General features: G+C 42.5%; 1 protein-coding gene across 6 annotated transcripts in view; it reads left to right on the top strand.

Annotated features, from left to right (window-relative positions):
* Nucleotides 1–27,451, top strand: part of ralgps2 (Ral GEF with PH domain and SH3 binding motif 2) — a 178,392-nt gene that overhangs the window by 58,150 nt on the left and 92,791 nt on the right. For all 6 annotated transcript variants that reach the window (XM_084067237.1, XM_084067240.1, XM_084067238.1 and 3 more), the window contains exon 6: nt 21,079–21,162. In XM_084067237.1, the coding sequence (XP_083923363.1) occupies nt 21,079–21,162 (84 nt within the window). The remainder of the gene's footprint in view (nt 1–21,078; nt 21,163–27,451) is intronic.

Raw genomic sequence — 27,451 nt, 5'->3', positions numbered from 1 at the left:
GTTTAGTGACAATCCTGTTTAGTGTTTAATTAGAGCGATCGATCGTCATCGTGACAAAATTGGCTACAGCTTGTAGCGACGGCGCGCGTCAACACACGTTGAAACGAAGGCAAAGATAAAGATAGCGAGGATTCAACAGTGATGTCACTACAGGAAGTAGCACGGACGGTGGTTGGGAACCCATGAGTCATAGACAATAGTGCAAGAAGAGTATCAGTGCGTTGTGCATGAGATTAAGGTGCAGAGTAACTTGACATGTCATTTTTGCAGATAGTATCACAAACCAAGCGTGCTTGTCGAGTCACCTGGCAACGGTTCTATTTTTCTTTGTTTTGGGGGGAAGCTGGGGAGGGTGGGCTGGTGATTATATAAACGTCTCAACCAATGTACTTTCACCCCCGGCTCTGCAGAAGTCATTACACTTTGTGGTTCTTCCTTTTAAAAGCGTTTTTATTGTTTTCATTTCAAGTTACGACCGAACAAACCCATTCATGAACTATTTACCTTAGGTCTTTCTCTCTCACGCACGCACGTGCGCGCGCGCTCACACACACACACACACACACACACACACACACACACACACACACACACACACACACACACACACACACACACACACACACACACACACTTTCTCTCACACACAGACGCACACACACACACGCATACACACAATCTCGCATGCGTTCGTGCTGCTCACACACACCTTGTCATTGGCCCCAGTGAGAGTTCATGTACTGTCTCTTCCGGTCTGCTAAGCAGGCTCTGACAGCAGTCATGGGGAACCTGTGTTTAGGGTTGGCCGCCCGTGGGCTTATAAAAGCAGCACTACGACCACAGCGCGATGTGGCGGCTGGTGATGCGCACACACACACACACACAGCAACGAGCTCGCCGGTCCGCTCCTCCTGCTAAAGGCTGTAAAAAACCTGCAACACAGTGCAACACACTGCCACTTATCACTTATTAGCCGCCATTAAGTATTCTCTTTACTCTCTGGCATGGCCCGTCCTCATGTGTTTGCCCAGAACCAATTATTTATTCAGTTTTAACCCGTTAAGACCGGGGAACGCAACTGCGTGACCACTTTAACCATTATTTTACACTTTGGCTATTCAAAAATAGCAGATATACAAACTCATAGCACGGCTACCTGAAACATCGTGATCATTTTTTGCAAATATTTAAATATGTATTTTAAAGGGGAACAGTGTTGAGACCTGTCTGGCGGTCCCCCTTACAAAACATTTTGAGATGGGGGTCCGCGGCCAAATACATATAATTTGGGGGGTCCTTGATGTGAAAAAAGTTTGGGAACAACTGATTATAGCAACATAAGTTTTTTCAAAAATATATATTTAAAGATTTGCATGCATTTTAACGATTTTTCAAAAGAATAGCAGATCTACAAGCTCATGAGCTTGTAGATCTGCTATTTTTGAATAGCCAAAGAAATCTAAAAACGACACACAAATGCGTTCCCCCGTCTTAAAGGGTTAAACAACAATGACCCGGCCGGCGTGCCTTCCGAGTGCTTTAAATTGATGTTTACAATGCTTTTAAAAATGTTTGTTGCATGTTGAGTAATGGAAAAGCAAACGGCGATCAAATCACTTAATGGCTTTCGTTTGTGCTTCCAAACGAAACTGTCTGGGCTCCATCCCACAGCATAGAGACATCATAGTAGACGTTCCTGAGGGATTTATAAATGTTTACACACGACCGTGTTCTGTTTCTTTTTCTCTTCTCCCTGTTTGACTGGCTGTAGAATCACTGTGTCTTGACTTGACTTGACTGTACCAAGCTGGGTTTTCTTAAGCCTTTAAGACCGGGAACGCATCTGTGTCATTTTTAGATTTCTTTGGCTATTGAAAAATAGCAGATATACAAGCTCGTAGCGCGGCACCGAGTGCCGCGCTACCAGCTTGTATATCTGCTATTTTTTTTTTTTTAATCAAAATATGTGCGCAAATCTTTGGATGTATGTATTTTTAAAGCAAACATTTGTAACTCAAATCTTTGCTTCTGGGGATGTCTTCTAAATCCTAACGGTTTTTTGAAAAACATATTTGCTATAATATAAGTGGTCCTCAAAAATGATATGGCCGTGGACCCCCATCTCAAAATATTTTGTTCCAGGGACCCCCAGAAGTTGTAAGAGAGTCAAAAATGTTCACTTTTAAAAAATAAATATATTCAAAGATTTGCACACATTTTCACGATTTTTCAAAAAAATAGCAGATCTACAAGCTCATAGCGCGGCACTCGGTGCCGCGCTATGAGCTTGTAGATCTGCTATTTTGGAATAGCCCAAATAAATCTTAACAATGACAGAGATGCTTCACCCCGGTCTTTAAAGGGTTAAGCCACGCGATGATCTCACACTTCATTTGAGACCTAATGTAGCATTTTTTTGGGGGAAGAACGGTGGAACGGTTCAGGATGGCGCGGGGCGTCCTATGAGGAGGCGAAGAGAGGGGCGAGGCAGCAGAGATGTGGTTTTAAAGTCATTCGGGAGCATTAAAAGATGGAAAGTGAGTGAGACTCATATATACGGGGGAGGGGGGATGCGTTTGATGTGGACGGTGTGAAGATTTTTTTATTTTTATTTAAAATTTTATCCCACGATTTTTGTAACCCGTTTTTTTTTCCACCCAGTGCCAATTATCTAAGTAATAATCCTGGGCGCTACACTCCCTCTGCCAGCCCTAAGGGAGAGCCTAGAGCCGAGCTCATGCCTCCTTCAATGCATGAGAGCTAGCAAGCCGCTTCTTATCACCTCGACAGGGGGGGGGGAGGGGGGGGGGAGTTTCCTCGGTTAGACGTAGCAGCGCGTGGAAGGAACACGTTATTCTTCCAACCGGTTCCTTTCCCCTCCATCAGGCGCCCCAGCTGACCAGGGTGGAGGCGGTATAGAGACCAGGATTACAGCATGTTTTTTTGTGAGGGTATACCTACAGTGTGAAGATGACAGGAGAAGGTGGGCGTGTTGGTTGGCGGGCTCATAGGCTCTATGCACAGCAGCCATATTAGCACTTCCTTCACAGGTGTTACCAATGATACTAATGAAGGCTCTGTTCCATTTAGTGTAGCACAGTGGTTTCCACGACCCCCATAACTCTGAGAGTGTACAAATGGAACCAAATGGACCCTTACGGGTCCATTTGGTTCCATTTGTACACTCTCAGAGTTACACACCTGTAAGGGCCATTTGAAGCCCATGAGGGTCCCTGGACCCCAACTGTAGACCCCACTGGTGTAGCAGAGTGTTTCCAGTGAGCCAACATGCACAATATCAGCACCCTGACTCTGTTTGACCAGAATGGAACAGAGCCTTCATTAGTATCATTGGTAACACCTGTGAATGTCTTCATAATATGGCTGCTGTGAATAGAGCCTATTGGAACAGAGGTTATTAGAGCACCCATTGGTCCATGTATGTGTGAGTGAGGGGGTGGCTGACAAAGAGGATGAAGACGGTCCGCGGTCTGGAGGATATGAGAGAGAGAGAGAGAGAGAGAGAGAGAGCAGTATATGCATGCAGCATGACCCAGCGGGTTTCTCCTCTCTCGCTCCTGGCATTGGACAGAGAGAGGGGCTCTTCCTGTTCTCTCGCTGGTGCTTTTGTCTCACTGAAAAAAAAAAGAGCTGCACAAACCTCTGACTGAACTGACCTCAATGGGAGTTTTCCACTGCTGTCAGCCACCAGCCCACCCCCCCCCCCCTCCTCCTTGCACACAGTATGGGAAAAACACGTGTGTGTGTGAGTGTCCCTGTTGAATTATTCTGTCTCTTTGACTGAAAGGAAAATATTGAAAAAGGCACGTCTGGATGTTTGACTGGTACTGGTAACATAGAGGCCCTTTTTGTCCCTCCTTATCGTTTTTAAAACCAGAGATTCTCGACTTGGGACTCAACTCAAAGTAATCCTAGATTTCTAATCTACCAGGCCCGGTTATAATGGCGCTCACCTGGGGGGGCTCTCTCCAACTCAGTCTCTCTCATTAGACAGCTAGGATGAAAACCAGCAGTACTCCTCCTCCGGCCCCCGGGGCCCCCCCCCCCCAGGACCGGAGTTGACAACCATTACTTTAACCCATTAAGACCTGGAACGCATCTGTGTCATTTTTTTTTATTTGAGCTAAAAAAAAGCATTATTTTACACTTTGGCTATTCAAAAATAGCAGATCTACAAGCTCATAGCGCGGCACCGAGTGCCGCGCTATGAGCTTGTAGATCTGCTATTTTTGAAAAATAGTGAAAATGTGTGCAAATCTTTGAATATGTATATTTTTAAAGCGAACATTTTTAAGTCAAATCTTTGCTTCTGGGGGGATTCTACAAATGTCTTCTAAATCCTAACAGTTTTTTTTAAAAACGTATGTTGATATAATCAGTGGTTCTCAAACCTTTTCTTGTCAAGGACCCCCAAATGACCCCCAATGTATTTGGCCGCGGACCCCCATCTCAAAATATGTTGTTCCAGGGACCCCCAGAAGCACAGATCGGAGTTAAAAATGTTCGCTTTAAAGCATATATCTATATAATTTTTCAAAAAATAGCAGATCTACAAGCTCATAGCGCGGCACTCGGTGCCGCGCTATGAGCTTGTAGATCTGCTATTTTTTTAATAGCCTGAAGAAATCTAAAAATGACACACACAGATGCGTTCCCGGTCTTAAAGGGTTAAACAAAGCTCCGTTTCATTGGTGTAATGTACACACACAAACCCACTGAGAATGTCCCCAAAGCTGTGGGCTCTGCCAGTAAGTGAAAGGCCAGCGATTGTTTTTTTTTGGGGGCTCATTAGTAAAATTGACATATCATCATGGAAAGATATTTGGTATTGGCACCATGTTTTGTTTCAGTTGAGGGGGGAAACGTTAGAAGGCAAAAATACAGTGCAGTTTTTCCATGATGTGATGTTCTTGTAATACCAAAGGTGGTGTTACTGTAATAAACGGATGAGAACAGGTCAGCCCCTGGGTCACATATCTCTCAATTAGCCCATTAAGACCTGAAGCCGATTCTACAAATGTCTTCTAAATCCCAACAGTTTTCTGAAAAAAACGTATGTTTCTATATCAGTGGTGCTCAAACTTTTTCATGTCAAGGACCCCCAAAATTATACGTATTTGGCCGCCGACCTCCATCTCAAATGTTTAGTTCCAGGGACCCCCCGGAAGCAAAGAAAATAGTTTAAAATGTTCTCCTTGAACAATGTATATTCAAAGATTTGCACACATTTTCACGATTTTTTCAAAAATAGCAGATCTACAAGCTCATAGCGCGGCACTCGGTGCCGCGCTATGAGCTTGTATATCTGCTATTTTTGAATAGCCAAAGTGTAAAATAATGCCTCTTTTTTTTAGCTCAAATGAAAAAGTGACACAGATGCGTTCCAGGTCTCAATGGGTTAGAGGCCCATACATTTTGCCTACGTCTGTGTGACCAGATGCTCATAAAGTCACTGCATGTGACATATTTTGACATTTTGCATAATAACAAACGAACAAAACCCCACGATCAGATTTTCCAAACGGATCGCTTGCCAAGTACTCCTTGTCTGCGGTGACTGTGGTAGAAACTTTATTTTACTGCATGCTTCGTGAATGTTCCTTCCAACAGACTTTTAATCCATTAAGACCTGGAACGCATCTGTGTCATTTTTTAGATTGCTTTGGGCTATTCAAAACTATGAGCTTGTAGATCTGCTATTTTAGAAAAATCGAGAACATTTTTGCAAAAACAGTTTTTGGAAAAAAACTTATGTTGCTATAATCAATGGTTCTCAAAGTTTTTGCATGTCAAGGACCCCCAAAATGATATGTATTTGACCGTGGACCCCCAACTCAAAATATGTTGTTCCAGGGACCCCCAGAAGCAAAGATTTGAGTTACAAATGTTCGCTTTAAAAAATATATATATTCAAAGATTTGCACAATTTTTCTCGATTTTTCAAAAATAGCAGATATACAAGCTCATAGCGCGGCACTCGGTGCCGCGCTATGAGCTTGTATATCTGCTATTTTTGAATAGCCAAAGTGTAAAATAATGCTTTTTTAGCTAAAATCTAAAAATGACACAGATGCGTTCCAGGTCTTAAAGGGTTAACCGGCTAAGCCCGCCTTTCAATGGTATTAGTGCATAATGGAGATGTTGTCATCTGCGGGGCTTAAATAAAGGTTTCTGAATCAGCAGGCTCTTATGTTTTCAGTTCCTTTTTACTGCTTATTGGTATTTTGTTATGCTCCCAAAGCTGCTGTAACTTCTTTTATTTTAACAACCCCACTAACTTATTTTAATGTTCAAACGACCATAAAGCGGTTATAATCTGACCCGACAATTGTGTTTGTTTTTCTTGGTCTCCATGTCAAGTACAACTATTTCGTCAATTCGGGTCGTCTCTGTGCAGTGGTGTAAAGTAACATAAGTACATTTACTCAAGTACTGTACTTAAGTACAACTTTGAGTTGCTTTTACTTTACTGGAGTATTTCCAATTTTCAGTACTTTTACTTCTACTCCACTACATCTCAGAGGCAAATATTGTACTTTTACTCCACTACAATTATATGAAAACTTTAATTACTAGTTACTTTGCAGATGTATTATAAAACATGCATTAACCACTTCAGCCCTATTTTATGCCTAGGCTATTTGAAAATAGCAGATCTACAAGCTTGTAGATCTGCTATTTTCAAACATTTTAGTACTTTTACTTTTGATACTTTTAAGTACATTTTGATACCAACACTTTAGTACTTATAGTATTGCAGTATTGATACTTTTACTCAAGTAAAATATCTTGAGTACTTTTTCCACCACTGTCTCTGTGACAACATGCCCGTGTTACACGCACAACTCACATGCTTCTTTACAGGCGGTGTGTGTGTGTGTGTGTGTGTGTGTTGGTGAACACACGGCCATGCATGTCTGTGAAGTCCGGCATGTGCCCGGGTGATTTCCCGCGGGCATAATTGCACTTGTGCTTGGACAGAGGATCTCATTAACCCACTTCAGACCTGAGACCCATTCTACAAAATGTCTTCTAAATCCTATAGTATCAGTGGTGCTCAAACATTTTCATGCAAGTACCCCCCCAAAATTAGGCCTATATATGTATTTGGCCGCCGACCCCCCCCATCTCAAAATATTTTGTATTGGGGACCCCCCCCCAGAAACAAGATTTGAGTCAAAAATATTCCCTTTCAAATATATATATATTCAAATATTTGCACAAATGTTCAAGATTTTTCAAAATAGCAAGTTCATAGCGTGGCACTCGGTGCCGCGCTATGAACTTGTAGATTAGCAATTTTTTGAGCTATTTTTGAGTAGCATGCAATATGGATGAAGTGGGTACACGGATTAGGGGTGTGGGAAAAAATCAATACAAATTGCGATTATCATGCTGGATGATTCGGAATCGATTCTCAAAAAATATATATATATATTTTTGAAAAAAATATATATAATGAATTTTTTGAGAAGTGGCAAATTCTGGGTTGAATCGGGGAAAAACGTTTTCGAATCGTTTTGAATCTGAAAAAAATAATCATTTTCGAATCGGAAAAAAAAAGTTTTTGAATCGAGAATCATTTGTTTTGAAAAAAAAACGGGGGAAAACGGAATCGTAACCCCCGTAATCGAACCGTGAGATAGCAGAAGATTCACAGCCCTAACACGGATGCGTTCCCGGTTTGAATGGCTTAAGTGAAGTGTTCCAGCACACAGACGGAGCAGATGGATGGGACGACAGCCTGAACAGTTCTGGCCCAAACCCCCCCCCCCCCCCTCCGGGGCAGCTAGGGGAGATAGTTCACTGTCACTCCAATGATAAAAGAACGCTGGGGGGAAAAACAGATGCAGATGGACCAGGGGAAAGCCTCTCCTCTCACTGAGAATATATACGGGTGGCTGACAGCAGTGGAAACTCCCATTATTTATTCTTTTACCTAATAATAATAACGTTTCCCCCCCCCATGTAAAGCGTCTTTGAGCACTCCGAAAAGTGCTGTATAAATCTGAAGTATTATTATTATTAAGTCTGGCCAACTCCTTGCGGACAGTCAGGAGGAAGATTGTCTAGTTTCATTATCCCTTCCTTTCCTCTCAGCTTGGCGTTGTGTGTTTCTAAAGTTGAGGGGGAAGCTCCTCTTGGGCAAGACGGATTGTGGAGTCTTATTAACCCATTAAGACCGGGAACGCATCGGTGTGTCCTTTTTTAAGATTTCTTTGGCTATTAGAAAATAGCAGATCTACAAGCTCATAGCGCCGGGCATTTTTCTTTTTTCTATCGTGAAAATGTGTGCAAATCTTTGAATATATGTTTTTTTAAAGCGAAGATTTACAACTTCTGGGGGTCCCTGGAACAAAATATTTTGAGATGGGGGGGTCCACGGCCAAATGCATATAATCTTTGAGAACCACTGATATTACAGCAACAGACGTTTTTTTTTTTTTTTTTTTTAATAAAAAAAAAAATGTTTTTTTCCCCCCCAAAAAAAGATTTGAGCCACAAATGTTCGCTTTAAAAATGATTTGCACAAATTTTCATTATTTCCCCCCAAAAAATAGCAGATCTACAAGCTCGTAGCGCGGCACTCGGTGCCGCGCTACGAGCTCGTATATCTGCTATTTTTGTATAGCCAAAGAAATCTAAAAAAAACACCCGGATGCGTTCCCCCGGTTTGAACGGTTTAATCCCTCTGTTCTCTTGCACCCTTTTCTTTGAGCGGACGTAATAATTGGAAGACAGGGACAGCACTGGTGGGGGAGTGGTTATTACAACGGACTGGATGGAGTTATCGTCCGATGTCCAGCAGTGATCGTAAAAGTGAAACGCAGTGAGTCTGCCCAGGGCCCTCTCCAGTCAGGAAGGACAGTCACAGTTTTACGACGGTATCTGTATTCTCTCCCCTTAGTTCCCCTTCTAGTATCACGTTTATGGGGAAAGTAAAAGAATAGGGGAGATCCGTAGAGAGGGGCCGGTGATTCTAAAAAAGCTAGAGGAGCTGCAGTTAAAGCCCATCCACTCCCTCAGGGCATAAAGAATAGCCGTCTCTCTCTGTCTCTCTCTTGCTCTTTTTCAAGTGGTACGATGGAGATAATCTTGACGCTTGATCTGTTGAGCAGAGAGCCCCGTTGTGATTTGTCATATCCTGTGTTCCTTTGTCGGACTTCCAGGTAAAGATGGATGATCGCTGTTAGCAGTTATTTCTTTGGGTCTTCTTAACGCAGTATAATCTGTGGCACAGAGCAACATATAATCTACCCCGTCAGGCCCCGTCACGTATAACCCCCCCCCCCCCCCCCCCCCCCCCTCTCCTGCTTGAATCTCTTACAAGGAACGTTCGTTGGCTGCCGGTCTGGAAAAATGTAAAGCTATTAAAAGAGGGGAACAGCTTCATAGAGGGGTTTGGAGGAGAGGAGACGCAGAGGGACCTGTAGAGTTGCCCAAAAACATGGAACCCTAAGCCATTTTCTTTCATCTGAATTTACAAGGCGTAAAGGCTTTACTTTCTAAGGTAGTTCCTATAGCCAAAGGGTCTGTGTCTACTTAGACAGAATGAATTAGATAGGAACGGGCCCGTCGCCACAGACAGTGCGGGACGGACCAGCTGACGGCAGAGACAGAGGCGGAAGGAGGGAGCGGAGATTTGGAAGAAGAGGACGGATAGGGCCAGTGGAGGAGCGTGGTTGCGCTCGAACGAGAAGAACAATAATTTACATGATTCCCTTTGCCAAGAATATCAATCTCTTCCTTTTGTCTTTTTCGCTGTGACTCTCCTGCCAGCGCTCTCTCTCTCTCTCTTTCTCTCTCTCTCGGGGGACTATTTCTAACTTGGTAATGGCACACGATTGCTGATGGTTCACAGCTGCTTGTTTTGAAACAACTGGGGGGGGGGGGGGGGGGGGGGCAGACGGGGGGGAGAGGAGAGAGGGAGGCGGAATTTGCCTTTTTGTTTTCTACCCCACAGTCATGACAACAGCCAGGGAAGTAAATTTGCGGCTTAACTCATTAAGAACTGAAGCCGATTCTACAAAATGTCTACTAAATCCCAACAGTTTTCTGAAAAACGTATGTTTCTATATCATAGAATTTGGTGCTCAATCCTTTTCATGTCAAGGACCCCCAAAATGATATGTATTTGGCCCGCGGACCCCCATCTCAAAATATTTTGTTCCAGGGACCCCCCAGAAGCAAAGATTTGAGTTAAAAATGTACGCTTTCAAAATATATATATATTCAAAGATTTGCACACATTTTCAAAAAAAATAAAAAAAATAGCAGATCTACAAGCTCATAGCGCGGCACTCGGTGCCGCGCTATGAGCTTGTAGATCTGCTATTTTTTTAAATAGCCAAAGTGTAAAATAATGCTTTTTTTTTTTTTTTTTTTCCTTACATCAAAAAGTGACACAGATGCGTTCCAGGTCTTAATGGGTTAAGTTGGCAGACGTTGTTATGGGGCATCTCAGATTGCCTTTTACGTACCGTGGAGAAATATGCCAGTTTCCTTTCTCTGATGTGTGTGTGAGCGCCCACCGTCCCGTGCTAACAACAAAAGGCCCCGCAGCCCCCACACAGCAGACTAAACCTCCTCTGTTGGAACATGGAGATCATCCATAGCTAGAACATGACGCGTTTTCTCACACACACACACACACACAGCCCTGGCTCACCTGCGCACTTTAATGAAATCCAGCGTTGGTCACATACAGTTCAACTTGTCACCCCCGGTTGTTCTATGTGTGCGGCGCACACACAAAACTTTGCATGTTAAAGAAATGATTACACACGGTTTCTCAGTCGAAAAAAACGACCTGCGTCGGATAAAAATCGGTACGTGTCTTAAAGGACGACTTCACCACTTTTCAACATATCTTCATATAATAGGTCCTCACTAATGCTCATGATAAAATGATACCATTTTTTTCTAATCAGTCTGTGTCTCAGAGGAGGGCTGTAGACAGTTCAGAAACCCGTCTACCAGTGACATCATCGATGGGGAATCCAAGCTAATAGAAATTGCAGGCTTTGTATTCCTGGAAAGTTGCAATGCAATAATAGATCCCATTGTTCTCGCCTTAATAAAAATCGGAATAAAAAATTGTAATCTTTTTGGAGAAAAAAAATCCTGCCTAACAATGATGTCACTGGTAGACGGGTTTCTGGACTGTCCACAGTCCTCCTATGAGACACAGACCAAGTAGAAAAAAATTGTATCATTTTATCATGAGCATTAGTGAGTACCTATTATATGAAGATAGGTTGAAAAGTGGTGAAGTCGTCCTTTAAGTGCACGTGTACACATCTCTTCTTTAGACATTGTTTGTCTAGTTTATGTTGCCGTCGGTGCCATATGTTCTGTGGTGCTTTGTGTGTGTGTGTGTGTGTGTGTGTTACATGTAGCAGTACAGCTCCTGGAAATGTAATCGTATCCTCAGTATATAAAAGGAGTAGAGGGAGGCTGTCACTCTCCGCTCGTAGAGACTGCCAGAGACTGTAGTGCTGTGTGACTGAAGGAAAGGATGGATTTCCCCAACCCGCAGCGTTTTGGAGACGAACGTATATGAAACCATAAAATAAAAATAGACAAATGGGAAGCTCCTCAAATTGAGCAAAACATACAGCATGTTAATGCTGTTCAACGTTTCAGAGTTTAACAGCACCTCACAATAGGAACATTAACCCAGTATGACCTGGAACGCATCTGTCACTTTTTGATTTGAGCTAAAAAAGCATTATTTTACACTTTGGCTATTCAAAAATAGCAGATATATAAGCTCGTACGAGCTTGTAGATCTGCTATTTTTGAAAAATTGTGAAAATGTGTGAAAATCCTTTAATATATATTGTTTTAAAGCGAACATTTGTAACTCAAATCTTTGCTTCTTGGGGGTCCCTGGAACAAAATATTTTGAGATGGGGGTCCATGGCCAAATACATATAATTATGGGTGGTCCTTGACATGAAAATGTTTGAGCACCACTGATATAGAAACATACGTTTTTTTCAGAAAACTGTTGGGATTTAGAAGACACTTGTAGAATCGGCTTCAGGTCTTAATGGGTTAAACAACTTACAAACACGTAATATGTAGATCATTTTTTTGTTATTGATCTCTCTTCCCCCCTCCTTTTCTTCCCTTTCTCTTATGGAAATAACAAACGATGGCGCTCGCACAAAAAAACAATTTCGCCCACTGTTTTTACACCTGTAAACCATGTGGTTTCAACGGATTATGAACCAGGGACCACCACCACCCTGACTGAGAATCAACCTGGGGACCACTGTTGTGTTGGGAGGGGGGGGGGGATATGGGCGTGGTGGCGTGGGGGGAGAAGCTTGAAATTAAATAATGACTGCTAAGGCCTTAATTTAATTTGTTAACCCATTTAAGACCTGGAACGCATCTGTCATTTTTTTTATTTGAGCTAAAGCATTATTTTACACTTTGGCTATTCAAAAATAGCAGATCTACAAGCTCATAGCGCGGCACCGAGTGCCGCGCTATGAGCTTGTAGATCTGCTATTTTTTGAAAAATCGGGGGGAAAAAGTGCAAATCTTTGAATATATATTTTTTAAAGCGAACATTTAAAACTCAAATCTTTGCTTCTGGGGGTTCCTGGAACAAAATATTTTGAGATGGGGGGTCCACGGCCAAATACATATATTTTTGGGGGTCCTTGACATGAGAAAGTTTGAGAACCACTGACACAGTAACATAAGTTGTATCCAAAAAAGGATTTAGAAAACATTTTTTGTTGAATCGGCCTTAATGGGTTAATTCAAGGTGAATTAAATCAAGCCCTTAACAGTCATTATTTAACTGAGATATGCTAGTGGTCCCGAGCTCAGAACAGATTGATAACCACTGATCCATTCCTTTCCCATGGGATGCCCTCATTCTGTTCTCTTAACCTTCCATATTAAACTCATGTTAACTGATTCATTGCAGCATATGTATGAGCAAGCACATGCAATTGATACTACAGTAATGATGACTCAACCAGGTAAACCGGTACAGTTTCCCTTGACATTCTAACTCCCATTTCTGTGGAAGTTCTTGACATCCGACTTCCAAGAAACTGACAACATTGATGCGTCATCATACATCACGCCGTTTCTCAACTAGTGGTCGATAAAATCAAACATAATACAAATCTTCACTTTCCTACATTACTAAATGCATGGTCAGGGACCACATGCAATACCTTCACGGACCACCAGTGGTCCGCGGACCACCAGTTGAAAATCCATGCTGTAAACCATGTGATGTGACGATAACGTTGATGACTGATTCTAGAATCTACAGGATTTCCTCTGGCAGCAATAATCGGAGGAATTCTAATAGTTCTTCTTCCCATTTCCTGAAAAGTAGTAGTTCTGAACATGGGTTTTCTGCCCGACAGCAACAATATATACATAGGCCTGTAGAATCCCATACAGCCACTTTGACGTGGAATTGGGGGTCAGTTGTTGATTTTGACAGCAACTTTTGATTTAGTTTTAGTCATAGTCTTTTGAATAAAATTCCATTTAGTTTTAGCCATATTTTAGTCATCTGAAATGTATTAGTTTTTGTCTAGTTTCAGTCGACTAAATATCATAAGATTATAGTCGACTAAATCTACAGTTGATTTAGTCGACTAAAATGTATTTTGGCGGTGCCTTGATGGCGTTGCAATGGCTGATTTAACACTTGGTTGCATGCTGAAAATAGCCGATCTACAAGCTCACAACGCGACGCGTTGTGAGCTTGTAGATCTGCTATTTTCAGAGCGTAACACCCGAGCGCAACCAAAGTTCTGCTGGATCTCTTCTCCACTCGTCCCTCACTAACATTTTAGTCTAGTTTCTATTTGTTGACGAAATTGTCACTATATTTAGTCTTAGTTTTAGTCATCATAGCTTAGTTTTTATCCAGTTTTAATCTAGTTTTCGTCAGTGAAAAAAGGTAGTCGACGAACATTTTTCGTCATAGTTTTAGTCGACGAAATCAACACTGATGTGTAGGCCTGTAGAATCCCATACATCACACAGCCACTATGCGGTGGAATTGGGGGTCAGTAGTAGTAATATTAGATTGAAAACCAATGGGGTCTGATCTGCAGACAGTAGCACTATGAGCCAAACAGTGTCCAGACTAAATTAGTTTAGTCTCCCAGCACCCCCACAGGAAGCCAAGTACTCAACTGGCATCTTGTACCATGCCCATTTTCCATTACATTGATCGTCAACCTCAGTAAGTCTCACTCTCTCTCTCCCTTCTGCTTCTTCCTGTTTTCCACGCTGTTGCTCATCTTCATTATTCATCCTTTGTTGTCCTGTGTTCCTCTTTGTTGTCCCTACTGTTTCCAGGGATCTCGGCGCTCCAACTTTCCACCGCCGCCGTGGCCAAATGGCTGCGGTATCTCAAATTAGATCACCCCAATTTGTTCTGTGGCCTGGATGCAGCTGGTTAGCTTACTAAGCATTTTAACCGTGACAATTTAATACTCCTCGATATATGCATTGGTCAGGGATATCCCAGGCTGTGGTGCGTGCAGACAGTGCACCCCCTGGGGCCTGGGGGGGGGGCGCAAGATGCCTCTAGCTATGGAGTTGCTATGGAAAACGTGTAAGAAGGTCCAATTCTGTCACTGGTAAACGTATGGTAACATGATCCACAAGGCTGGGTACTGTAAATGGATAATTAATAATGTGAAGCAATCTTTAAGAAGTCGGAACCATCCGAACCAGAAGGTTGAACTATCCTCCTATCTTCTATTCGACAAAGCTCTGTGTGGGTGGTGAGGCCCAAATCTCTTCTGCCCGGTTCTCCTCCTGCACACAGCCATTGACCATTACCATGTGCACGGAACACCGAATCAGGTTTTTCCGCTTTCCCCAAATGTCAGCTGTTTACTAGCGTTTTTGTGTTCGCTGGCTCCCGGGTTGCCAGATCATGTGCGCATATCCCCCCCCACACGGGTATGGTCTAGTACAGTGGTTGTCAAAGTGGTGTCCAAGGACCCTCAGGCTTCCTCCAGGGGGGTTCCAAAAGGACCCTTACAGGTCGGTAACTCTGAGAGTGTACGAATGGTACCAAACGGACCCGTACGGGTCCCGTTTGGTACCATTCGTACACTCTCAGAGTTACGGGGGTCCTGGAAATGAAGAAGTTTGAGAAGCACTGGTCTAGTACTATGTATTAGACCCTTTGTGGACACCGTTGTGAAAAAAATGGGTGATTACCCTTCAAAACTAAGTTGTAGCAGAAGTAAAAGTCTCTACAGAGTTACAAAGTTTGGTTTAGGTTTCCAGCAGCCCAGCTGAGCTTGTAAAGGGACTTCGTGGAGCTCGGAACACGGCTCAACCCCCGGGGCCGGGCGCGTGGAGGCGACAACGGGCTGTGGTTTGGGTGGAGCAAGGCCCAACGGCTCTCTGTACTCTAGCAGTTACAGTCCTCTCCTCCTTGGAGACGCCTCATCAAAGCTCTTCTCTGTAAACACCCCGTCACTGTCACTTATATTGTGTTTTCTGCGTTTCAAGTGCGGTCTGTCATTTTGTTTTCAATGCCTTCGGCATTGCAATGAGGCAACAAGTCTAACAAGACGTAACAAATCAGAGGACATAAAGGAAATAAAGCATCAGTGGCCTTTTTGGAGATGTCGCGGATGAGCTCCCTCGTGTTTTGACACAAAGGAGGTAATTGCTGTAGGTTATTTTAAGAGAGGACTGTGTGGTGGGGAACCACCAGAACCCTGAAGTGACACCACAAGTGTTTCCTTTTTTTGTCAGGGATTTGCTGCAGCAGCTACAATGAATGGCTGCCATTGTTTGACGTTATGACGAGGTGACTTTTCTCTCCTCTCTAAAGACAGCCGGGTCTGATTTTTGTCCCAGTGTTGCCAAACCCTAATGTTGGGTCGGGGATAGAGCTGTTGTGGTCAGCGCAAAGCCATGTTGATGGAGACAGGGAGACAGTGGACAGTCTGTGTGCCTCTCTCTCTCTCTCTCCAGGCCTAGGATCTCCCTGGGTGGCCCAGGTAGTGACATGAGGCGGAGAGAGACAGACACTCAATATACAGTCTTTGACGCTGACAGACAAACAATCACGCGAGTGGAAATGCTCATCGCGGAGGCAAGGGGATGAAAGGATGGACGAGAGAGTGATTGGCAGGACCACAGCCAGAGCGAAATGCTTATTTAAAGAGGAGGGATGCAAAAATAAACCAGTGGGGGTTTATTTAATATCATTGACGCAGGCGAGAGCCTCCTACCTACCTGGCAGGGCTGCAGATGTTGGCTCACACAGGGCACCCGGTTAGAACGCCCACCATGGGTACAGACCTAGTGGCTTTATGGGTTCAAATGTGCGTTAGACTAGGAGTGTTAGCTTAGCTGACGCCAGTGTTGATTTTGACAGCACATTTTGATTTAGTTTTAGTCTTTTGAATACAATTCCATTTAGTTTTACTCATATTTTAGTCATCTGAAATGTATTAGTTTTTGTCTAGTTTTAGTCGACAAAATATCATAAGGTTATAGTCGACTAAAATGAATTTTGGTGGTGCCTTGATGGCGTCGTAATGGCTGATTTTACACTCGTTTGCATACTGAAAATAGCCGATCTACAAGCTCACAACGCGTCGCGAGCTTGTAGATCTGCTATTTTCAAAGCGCAACACCCGAGCGCAACCAAACATAAAATAACTTGTCTTCTTCTCCACTAACATTTTAGTGTAGTTTTTATTTGTCGACGAAATGAACAATATATTTAGTGATAGTTTTAGTCATCATAGCTTAGTTTATATTTAGTTTTTATTTAGTTTTCGGCAGTGAAAAAGGGTAGTCGACGAAAATTTTTCGTCATAGTTTTAGTCGACGAAATCAACACTGGTGCAGACCTAGTGGCTTTATGGGTTCAAATGTGCGTTAGACTAGGAGTGTTAGCCTAGGTAACACTCATTATTCACACACTTAATGTATCTCTCTTTCTGTCTCTCTGCCTGCTGTATTACAACAGTGCTGAACATCATACACATTGCAGATATTGTGTCTAGCCTATAGTGTGCCACAGTTTGTAGTCCTAAAACCCAGATGTGAGTTTGAAATGGTTCCCCATGGCCAGAGGGTTTTTGATTTATGCAAATGAGGTCTGTGGTTTTGGTCTTTGACATATATCTCATCCATTAATATGCCAACTATGAATTTGAAGCCATTTATGTGCTTTTTTAAAAAACTCATTAATTTCCTGTGTGGTTCAAGAATCATACAACGTTTTTTTTTATGTTGTTGAATATAATAAGCCGCCTTATGATATTGATATGATTGATTGATTATGATTTGTTTGGTTTGTTTTCTACTGAGCTTTTTTTTTTAACCCATTAAGACCTGGAACGCATCTGTGTCACTTTAGATTTCTTTGGCTATTCAAAAATAGCAGATCTACAAGCTCATAGCGCGGCACCGAGTGCCGCGCTATGAGCTTGTAGATCTGCTATTTTTGAAAAATCTTGATTTTTTTTTTTTTTTTTTTTGAAAAACTGTTAGGATTTAGAAAACATTTCTAAGAATCGCCTTAGTTCTCAATGGGTTAATCCAAAACCAAACGCAAAAAGATTCCATTGAAACTCTTTGGTGGGAACCAATTGCGGGAGTTCTGGGTTGGCCTACAAAAAGACGTCATCCCTTTTAGCACTCTTATTAGGTACAGACTGTCCTCGTTCCTGGCATAGAATCTTGGTTTATGATCCCGTCAGGTTCACTCCCTCTTTCCTGTCCGTCTCCATTGTATTAATGTAACACAGATTACTTTTAAAAACTTAATATTTAAAAGGAACAAACCCATAGATTTTGAAGATGTAATATGTCATTAAGAAAGCAGGGGGGGGGGGGGGGGGGCTGGGCGGTGGTCTTCCAATTTTCCAAACCTCCAGCAAAGCCTCCGTTGGGACCGTCGACACTTTAACACTGTCCTCCTCTTCTCCTCCTCCTCCTCCTGTCCTTCCCTCATCGTCCTCGTTGTCGGCCAAACTCGGACCCTGAGGTATCGACCGCTTCGCCCACGCCTCCTAATGTCTCATCTTAACCCATTAAGACCTGGAACTGTGTCATTTTTAGATTTGAGCTAAAAAAGCATTATTTTACACTTTGGGCTATTCAAAAATAGCAGATCTACAAGCTCGTAGCGCGGCACCAAGTGCCGCGCTACGAGCTTGTAGATCTGCTATTTTTGAAAAATCTTGAAAATGTGTGCAAATCTTTGAATATATATATTTTCAAAGCGAACATTTTTAACTCAAATCTTTGCTTCTGGGGGGTCCCTGGAACTAAATATTTTGATGTGGGTCTGCGGCCAAATACACATAATTTTGGGGGTCCTTGACATAGAAAAAATTGAGCACCACTGATATAGAAACACAAGTTTTTCAGAAAACTGTTGAGATTTAGGAGACATGTAGAATCGGCTTCAGGTCTCAATGGGTTAACATCTGCGTTCGATATGCGGCTTCCTCAACCCCTGCCGCTTCACCCGTTCCAAGCGCGCACTGCACACACACACACACACACACACACACACACACACACACACGCTCGGTGCGAGGTTCTCGTTTGCAACGAGGTTGTCCTAACGTGGCCTGGGCTTGGGGAGTCGTGAACGGTTTGCGGAGGCTTCCAGACGTTTGCTCTCACAGGGGGATCATTTTATGTGTGAATGTGTGTGTGTGAAGGGGAAAAGGGGGGATATTTTTTTGCCTGATTCAGTCGTTCATACTGTAGAGCCTGAGTCGGCTTGGCTGGGCTGGCAGGACGGAGGAGGAGAGAGAGGGCTTGCGCAACATTTTCCTACCGTTACATCAGCCACCCCATGGCCCTCCACACGGCACATTGTCGCGAAAGAGGGGGGGTCCGCCGGGTTCTCCCCCCTTACAGCGGTCTGTGTGGTCCACAGACCGCTGGGTTCACTGATGGACCCAGCTGGGGTCTAGCCTTGGTACTTTGCTAGCCAGTACGGAGCACTATTGGGTGTCGTTACGATGTTCTCTGAATCCTTCCAAATGAATTATCTCATGATTTATGACTCTATTGCGAGATTTTTACGAGTCTTATTCCAGTAGCGTTTACGTTCGCTCTGAACGATTCTTTCTTCACAAAATTAAGATATGACGTTTGTTTCCACAGAAAATGTACTCGTCCAGACGTTCTTTATTCTTTGTTTGATTTGAGTTCCATAGATGCAATATGTCATTGTCAAAAAAGAAAAATGGACCGCGTCCCTGTAACTAAACACTAAAGTTTCACAATAGCAAATGCAGTGATGCTAATCTGACACCACTGAAGTACGTACTTTATACACTTACGGCCCCATTTTATGACTCTATTGTACGTGTCTGGTGTCGCTCAGCGGAAATAGGCAATCTACAAGCTCTTGCGTTGTGAGCTTGTAGATATTCCATTTAGAGAAACGTTCGTCTATATAATGACATGGCCAAACTAGGGATACCAAAGTTAACCCATTAAGACCTGAGGCCGATTCTACAAATGTCTTCTAAATCTCAACACTTTTCTGAAAAACGTATGTGTCTATATCAGTGGTGCTCAAACCCTTTCATGTCAAGGACCCCCAAAACGATACGTATTTGGCCGCCGACCCCCATCTCAAAATATTTTGTTCCAGGGACCTCGCTTTAAAACAATATATATTCAAAGATTTGCACACGTTTTCACGATTTTTCAAAAATAGCAGATCTACAAGCTCGTAGCGCGGCACTCGGTGCCGCGCTACGAGCTTGTATATCTGCTATTTTTGAACAGCCAAAGTGTAAAATAATGCTTTTTAGCTCAAATCAAAAAGTGACACACAGATGCATTCCAGGTCTTAATGGGTTGAAGTGGTTTAATGCAGTGCAATATTTGTATATGCCTTTTATATTGTTTTTGTATTTTCTTACTTGCCTAAGTTTTTGACAAGAATGGATGAAGTCTATGGAGCCCGATGTGATAAAACACCAGCGGGATCCTTTAAATAAACAGGGCAGTCTAGTCCATTGCACATGAATTTGTAAAGAATTGGCCTCAGCCTCTGAATAAATGAGTAGCCAGCTCCATGCTGAGGCACCTCCAGATCCTGAATGGAATTGATGTTATGGCTCTCATCCCAATCACCCTGAAGATCTGACTGGATGTTTTTACCAGCCACACGGCACATCGCATAATGCCATCAATACTGCTGTCTCCATCTCTCTCTTTCAGTCTCTCTCTCTATTTGTTTTTGCTCCCTCTTTTCCTTCTTTCACTCTTCTCGCTACGTTGTAAAGGACAACGCAACATTTAAGTCTCTCTGGCCTTTTCTTTGGCTTCTTAATGCAATGCCATTTCAATGCGATGTGGATGTACGCTGTGGGTGCTGGGGGCGTGTCCTCTCCTCCACGTCACCAGCGCCCATACCCTAGGTGGGGTTGGCGAACAGGGCCCACTCTGTGTGGGGTTCGCATGTTCTCCCCGTGTCTCCTAGGGTAGTTAATACCCTCACAAAAACATGCAGTAATCCTGGTCACTATACTGCCTCCCCCTGGCCAGCCGGGGCGCCTGATGGAGGGGAAAGGAACTGGTTGGAATAACGTGTTCCTTCCACGCGCTACGTCCAACCAGGGAAACCCCCCCCCCCCTGTCAGGTGACAAGAAGGTCAGTTGGCTCTCATGCATTGAAGGAGGCATGAGCTCGGCCCCGTCCTCCCTAGGCTGGTGGGGGGAGTGTAGTGCCCAGGATCACTTAGAAAATTGGCACCGGGTGAAAAAAGGGTTACAAAATCGATGGATAAAAAATATTTAAAAAAAAATGAAATACAAAAATAAATAAAACGAGATGTGGATGTACAGACGATGAATATGTTTGAGTGAACAGGTTTTTAAAAAGAAAAATCTAAAGTAAACTCATCATGCCCCAGCTCGCTGCCTGCATGGCCTCCTGTGTGAAATCCAGGCATCCTGTTAGATTCATTTAGCACACAATGCTGACGTGCTGCAAAAAATGCTGCAAAGTACATTTCTGACCGCTTCTTCCGCTTTGTCTTTCAGGAGCTGTCAAGCTGTGGCTGGAACAAGAAGGAGAAACACAGCTCTGCCCCGAACGCTGTGGCCTTCACTCGCAGGTTCAACCAGGTGAGGCACGCATGCCACCCACCCACGCCTCGTAAAATCTCTTAGTGTTCATTTCAAATCCGAATGTGTCACAGAAAAAGCTCTCTGGGGATTTTACAGTGCGAGTGCACTCCTCGATTGCACTTAAAAGCTGACTGTTACAAATTTACGAACCTTAAGCCGTAAACCTTAATTAACCCATTAAGACCTGGAACGAATCTGTGTCATTTTTGGATTTCAGCTTAAAGACGCACTGAAGTGACATTTTCGGGCATTTTATTTTGAAGGTTCAGCCCGAAACGTCGGCTCAACGACTCTAAACCAATCAGAAGGTCCCATCCCTTCAGGCTATGGGACGTTGGATCTCAATCACTTCAGCCGTGCTGGCACACGGCTAGTGTTTGTTTACAAGTGAGAGAGAGACGGCCAGTGAAGCACGTTTGCTACTACCTGGCTTATTTCGAACCTATAATGTTTTCAGATACATATTTTAGTGTGCAGATGAAGTTTAAAATGAGTAATACACTCATCTTCAATGAGATTCAAAACGGAGTATCTCTGTAATTAAAATCAGCTGTGTTTGAAGAACGTGCAGCTATGGGAATCAAACAGGTGCATGTAATCAAGATTCATTTATATTCACGAAGGTCGAGTTATGTCATCACGCAGCACGTTTTCGTTTACAGGAAGTAATTAAGATTGGCTTTTTAGGGACTTTAGATGTAAAAATACACAAAAATGTTTTTTTTTCATTTTTTTTGGCATCTATTGTTAGGTATGCCCATATGATGACCACGGATATGCTCTAAAAGTGTGAAAAACATATTTTTCATTTCACTACACCTTTAAAGGCATTATTCTACACTTTCAATATTAAAAAATAGCAGATCTACAAGCTCATAGCGCGGCACCGAGTGCCGCGCTATGAGCTTGTAGATCTGCTATTTTTGAAAAATCGTGAAAATGCGTGCAAATCTTTGAATACATGTATATGTTTTAAAGCGAACATTTGTAACTCAAATCTTTGCTTCTGGGGGTCCCTGGAACTAAATATTTTGAGATGGGGGTCCGCGGCCAAATACATATGATTTTTTGGGTCCTTGACATGAAAAGGTTTGAGAACCACTGATTATAGCAACATGGGTTTTTTCTAAAAACTGTTAGGGAATCCCCCAGAAGCAAATATTTGAGCTAAAAATGTAAAAAATATATATTCAAAGATTTGCACAAATTTTCACAATTTTTTTGCTTGTAGATCTGCTATTTTTGAATAGAAATCTTAATATGACACAGATGCGTTCCCGGTCTTAAAGGCTTAAAAGCTGACTGTTACGAATTTACGAACCATTGGCCATTAAGCGGTGGCGAGATCACATCCTCTCACCCCCACCCACACACACATACACACACACACACACACACACACACACACACACACACAGGAACACGTGTGTGGACTTCCTGACTCATACCTGCATAGTCTCTCTGCTCCACCATTAACGGGGATCATAAAGGCAACACAAACGACATGGAGGAAGAGAAGGCAGAGAGAATTGGAAAGAGAGGATAGAAAGAAAGAAAGAAAGGCAGACAGACAGAGAAGGAGTTATGAGAGGAGAGGAGAAGGAAAGAGTGACAGTGTTTTTTTTTTTTTTCACAGCTCACTGTCCTTAGCTGGCCCTTGTGGTCTTATACAATGGGTGTGTGTGGGGGTAAATGAAAGGTATTCACGTGTCTTTGAAGGTTTTAATGCAGCAGGTGTTGGAACTCATTCAGACGGGGTGTGTGTGTGTGTGTGTGTGCTGTTCTCTCGCCCCGTGCCCCATGAAGTCATCAACAGGAAGTTGACTGTAATTGCGTAAGCAGGGGGAACATGCCCTTTAATCTTCCTCCAGATTCTCCACCAAGCCCCCTTTAAGCCATTAAGACCGGGAACGCATCTGTGTCATTTTCAGATTTTCTTTGGGCTATTCAAAAATAGCACATATACAAGCTCATAGCGCGGCACCGAGTGCCGCGCTATGAGCTTGTAGATCTGCTATTTTTGAAAAATCGTGGTTTGTTTTTGCAAATCTTTGAATATAATATGTATATATATATATATTTTTAAGCAAACATTTTTAACTCAAATCTTTGGTTCTGGGGGATTCTACAAATGCCTTCTAAATCCTAACATTGCTATATATGTCAGTGGTGTTCGGACCCCCAATATGGCCGCGGACCCCCATCTGAAAATATTTTGTTCCAGGGACCCCCAGAAGCAAAGATTTGAGTTAAAATTGTATATATATATATATATATTCAAAGATTTGCACACATTTTCACAACTTTATTTAAAAAAAAACGGTGCCGCGGTATGAGCTTGTAGATCTGCTATTTTTGAATAGCCTCAAGGAAATCAAAAAAATTACACGGATGCGTTCCAGGTCTTAAAGGGTTAAGACCACTTTATACTGCCCTCCAGTATAAATATGAGATGATCTAATAAGAATGTGTTGCTGTGGAAACTTCCTCCATGTATGAGCGGATCACCCAAACGGTGATTCAAGATGTTAGCTAACACACATTCAGCCGCTAGAGCCAAGGAAAATGAACCTTTTTTTTTCTTTCTTTGAATAATGGTGCTTGGAGCGGGAGGAAAGAGAGAGAGTCCCAGACAGCTCCTTAGTATGATCCCAAGCCATATTCCCTCTTCCTTCTTCTCGCATTCTGTTGGCTCCGCCGTCTGGAAGCCCGGCGGAGCTAGCCGCGGCGCAGAGGGAAGTTCATTAGACGGGCGTCGGGGATTAATCCATTGAGACCTGGACCGCATCTGTGTCATTTTTTTATTTGAGCTAAAAAAAAAGCATTATTTTACATTTTGGCTATTAAAAAAATAGCAGATATACAAGCTCGTAGCGCGGCACCGAGTGCCGCGCTATGAGCTTGTAGATCTGCTATTTTATGAAAATGTGTGCAAATCTTTTGAATATATATTGTTTTAAAGCGAACATTTTTAACTCAAATCTTCCCTTCTGGGGGGTCCCTGGAACAAAACATTTTGAGATGGGGGTCCGCGGCCAAATACATATCATTTTGGGGGTCCTTGACATGAAAAAGTTTGAGATCCACTGATATAGAAACATACGTTTTTTCGGAATACTGTTGGGATTTAGAAGACATTTCTAGAGTCGGCTTCAGGTCTTAATGGGTTAAGAGACGATGAGAGAATGAGTTAGAACTCGCATCACGTCACTTTTATTTGCCAAGTGCAAAAAAAAACTAAATGAATGAAAGAATGACGAGAATGTTTCTCTCATGGGAGATACCGTGTGTGGAAGTATACTTTATATGTTTCTCTTATGGGAGATACCGTGTGTAGAAGTACACTTTATATGTTTCTCTCATGGGAGATACCGTGTGTGGAAGTATACTTTATATGTTTCTCTTATGGGAGATACCGGTGTAGAAGTATACTTTATATGTTTCTCTCATGGGAGATACCGTGTGTGGAAGTATACTTTATATGTTTCTCTCATGGGAGATACCGTGTGTGGAAGTATACTTTATATGTTTCTCTTATGGGAGATACCGTGTGTAGAAGTACACTTTATATGTTTCTCTCATGGGAGATACCGTGTGTGGAAGTATACTTTATATGTTTCTCTCATGGGAGATACCGGTGTAGAAGTATACTTTATATGTTTCTCTCATGGGAGATACCGTGTGTAGAAGTACACTTTATATGTTTCTCTTATGGGAGATACCGTGTGTAGAAGTACACTTTATATGTTTCTCTTATGGGAGATACCGTGTGTAGAAGTACACTTTATATGTTTCTCTTATGGGAGATACCGTGTGTAGAAGTACACTTTATATGTTTCTCTTATGGGAGATACCGTGTGTAGAAGTACACTTTATATGTTTCTCTTATGGGAGATACCGTGTGTAGAAGTACACTTTATATGTTTCTCTTATGGGGGATACCGTGTGTAGAAGTACACTTTATATGTTTCTCTTATGGGAGATACCGTGTGTAGAAGTACACTTTATATGTTTCTCTCATGGGGGATACCGTGTGTAGAAGTATACTTTATATGTTTCTCTCATGGGGGATACCGTGTGTAGAAGTACACTTTATATGTTTCTCTTATGGGAGATACCGTGTGTAGAAGTATACTTTATATGTTTCTCTTATGGGAGATACCGTGTGTAGAAGTACACTTTATATGTTTCTCTCATGGGGGATACCGTGTGTAGAAGTATACTTTATATGTTTCTCTCATGGGGGATACCGTGTGTAGAAGTACACTTTATATGTTTCTCTCATGGGGGATACCGTGTGTAGAAGTATACTTTATTTATGTATCAACAACCAGCACGTGGCACACACACAAACACTGCACATGCCCTGCATGGTCGCAGTAAATAGATTTACTCAAGTACTGAACTTAAGTACAATGTTGAGGTACTTTTACTTTACTGGAGTATTTCCAATTGTCTATACTTTTACTTCTACTCCACTACATCTCGGAGGCAAATATTGTACTTTTACTCCACTAATATTATTAGAAAACTTTAGTTACTTTGCAGATATAAATTGTTACATTATAAAACATACGTTAACCACTTTAGCCGTAGTGGGGAAAGATAATTTTGCAAACTGGAAATGATCATAAACAGACTGGGGACTGCATCGATTCATGACAACAGACTGAACCATCTAACTTGTCCATTGAATCACCCGTTGCATCAATTGGATTTATCCAACCTCATAAGGACTTTGCCTTAAAAGAAAGCACTAATCATATTGCTAAGTCAAATATACAATGTGCATCATTTATATGTACAGTATACATGCTGTGTTTGGTCTTCATGTAATGTATGGTTGGACATTGCGCAGCGCCGACTGCTCTCACTGCAGTGGTTTCTGAGAGAATATATGACAGCTGATGTGTGGTGCAGAGGGCTTGCCATGATGATTAGCACTTTCCCCGTGACAACCGCTCTGATAATAATAGGCTAATAGGCTCTATTCACAGCAGCCATATTGTGAAGACATTCACAGGTGTTACCAATGATACTAATGAAGGCTCTGTTCCATTCTGGTCAAACAGAGTCAGGGTGCTGATATTGTGTGCATGTTGGCTCACTGGAAACACTCTGTTACACCAGTGGGTCTAAAGTTGGGGTCGAGGGACCCTCATGGGCTTCCAAATGGCCCCTTACGGGTGTGTAACTCTGAGAGTGTACAAATGGAACCAAATGGACCCGTAAGGGTCCATTTGGTTCCATTTGTACACTCTCAGAGTTATGGGGGTCGTGGAAACCACTGTGCTAGACTAAATGGAACAGAGCCTTCATTAGTATCATTGGTAACACCTGTGAAGGAAGTGATGATATGGCTGCTGTGCATAGAGCCTATTGCAAAGCACTTATAGTAATTTTGACTTTTTTTTAAATATTGATTTGATGCACTTGATCATATTAACTTAATGAAGTATTAAGTTAGTTTTTATTTTCACATGCATTCCATAAATGCCATAGGGCTAGACCACACATGGACAAATGACATCATCGACTTGCGACAGGCATTGCCCCTATAGAGTATCATAATAATAGAATATCATAAACGATGCAGAGCCACCCCCCTGACAAAAATGCCAGGGTGGTGTGTTTTTGTTTGGAACACAGTTCTTATATGACGTGATCTAAGATTCCCAAATGGGGATTTCAACACAAAAAATAAAGCCACGAACCCGTGGAGCAGCGCCCTCTAGTGGCAGTGATGTCAGACTTCGGTGCTCTATTGAGTAAAGATGAACTATTTCTAAACTAAATACAATATTTAAGGTGTTTTTTAGCGGTGCCAACCGCTCTATATCTGACTTTTTCTGTGTGTCCGGGTGTGTGTCTGTCCGGGTGTGTGTCTGTCCAGCTGTGTGTCTGTCCCATAAACAAATATTGATGACAACATCAATACGGGGCTCATCAAAGGCACCGCTTCCTTCACACAGGGTGTGATTTTTTTAGCGGCGCTATACCTTTAGGTATAGAGCGGATCCTGCTCTATACCTGACTTTGTCCGTGTTCACCGTCAACGTTCTGATTGGTCAGACCCGTCAACGTTCTGATTGGTCAGACCCGTCAACAAAGTGATTGGTCAAGCTTCACGTGACACGTGGCTATAAACACATTATAAACACATATCGATGACAAAATGTATCAAAGGCGCCGCTACCTTCACACAGGGTGTGATTTTTTATTTTACATTTTAGTTATAGAGAACAATTCATGTATTAACAAAATAATGTAGTAAGGCATATTTGGC

This window comes from Gymnoscopelus microlampas (assembly GCF_963454915.1).
Source record: "Gymnoscopelus microlampas genome assembly, chromosome: 9".
Classification (NCBI taxonomy): domain Eukaryota; kingdom Metazoa; phylum Chordata; class Actinopteri; order Myctophiformes; family Myctophidae; genus Gymnoscopelus; species Gymnoscopelus microlampas.
This window is presented reverse-complemented; position numbering and strand designations above follow the sequence as displayed.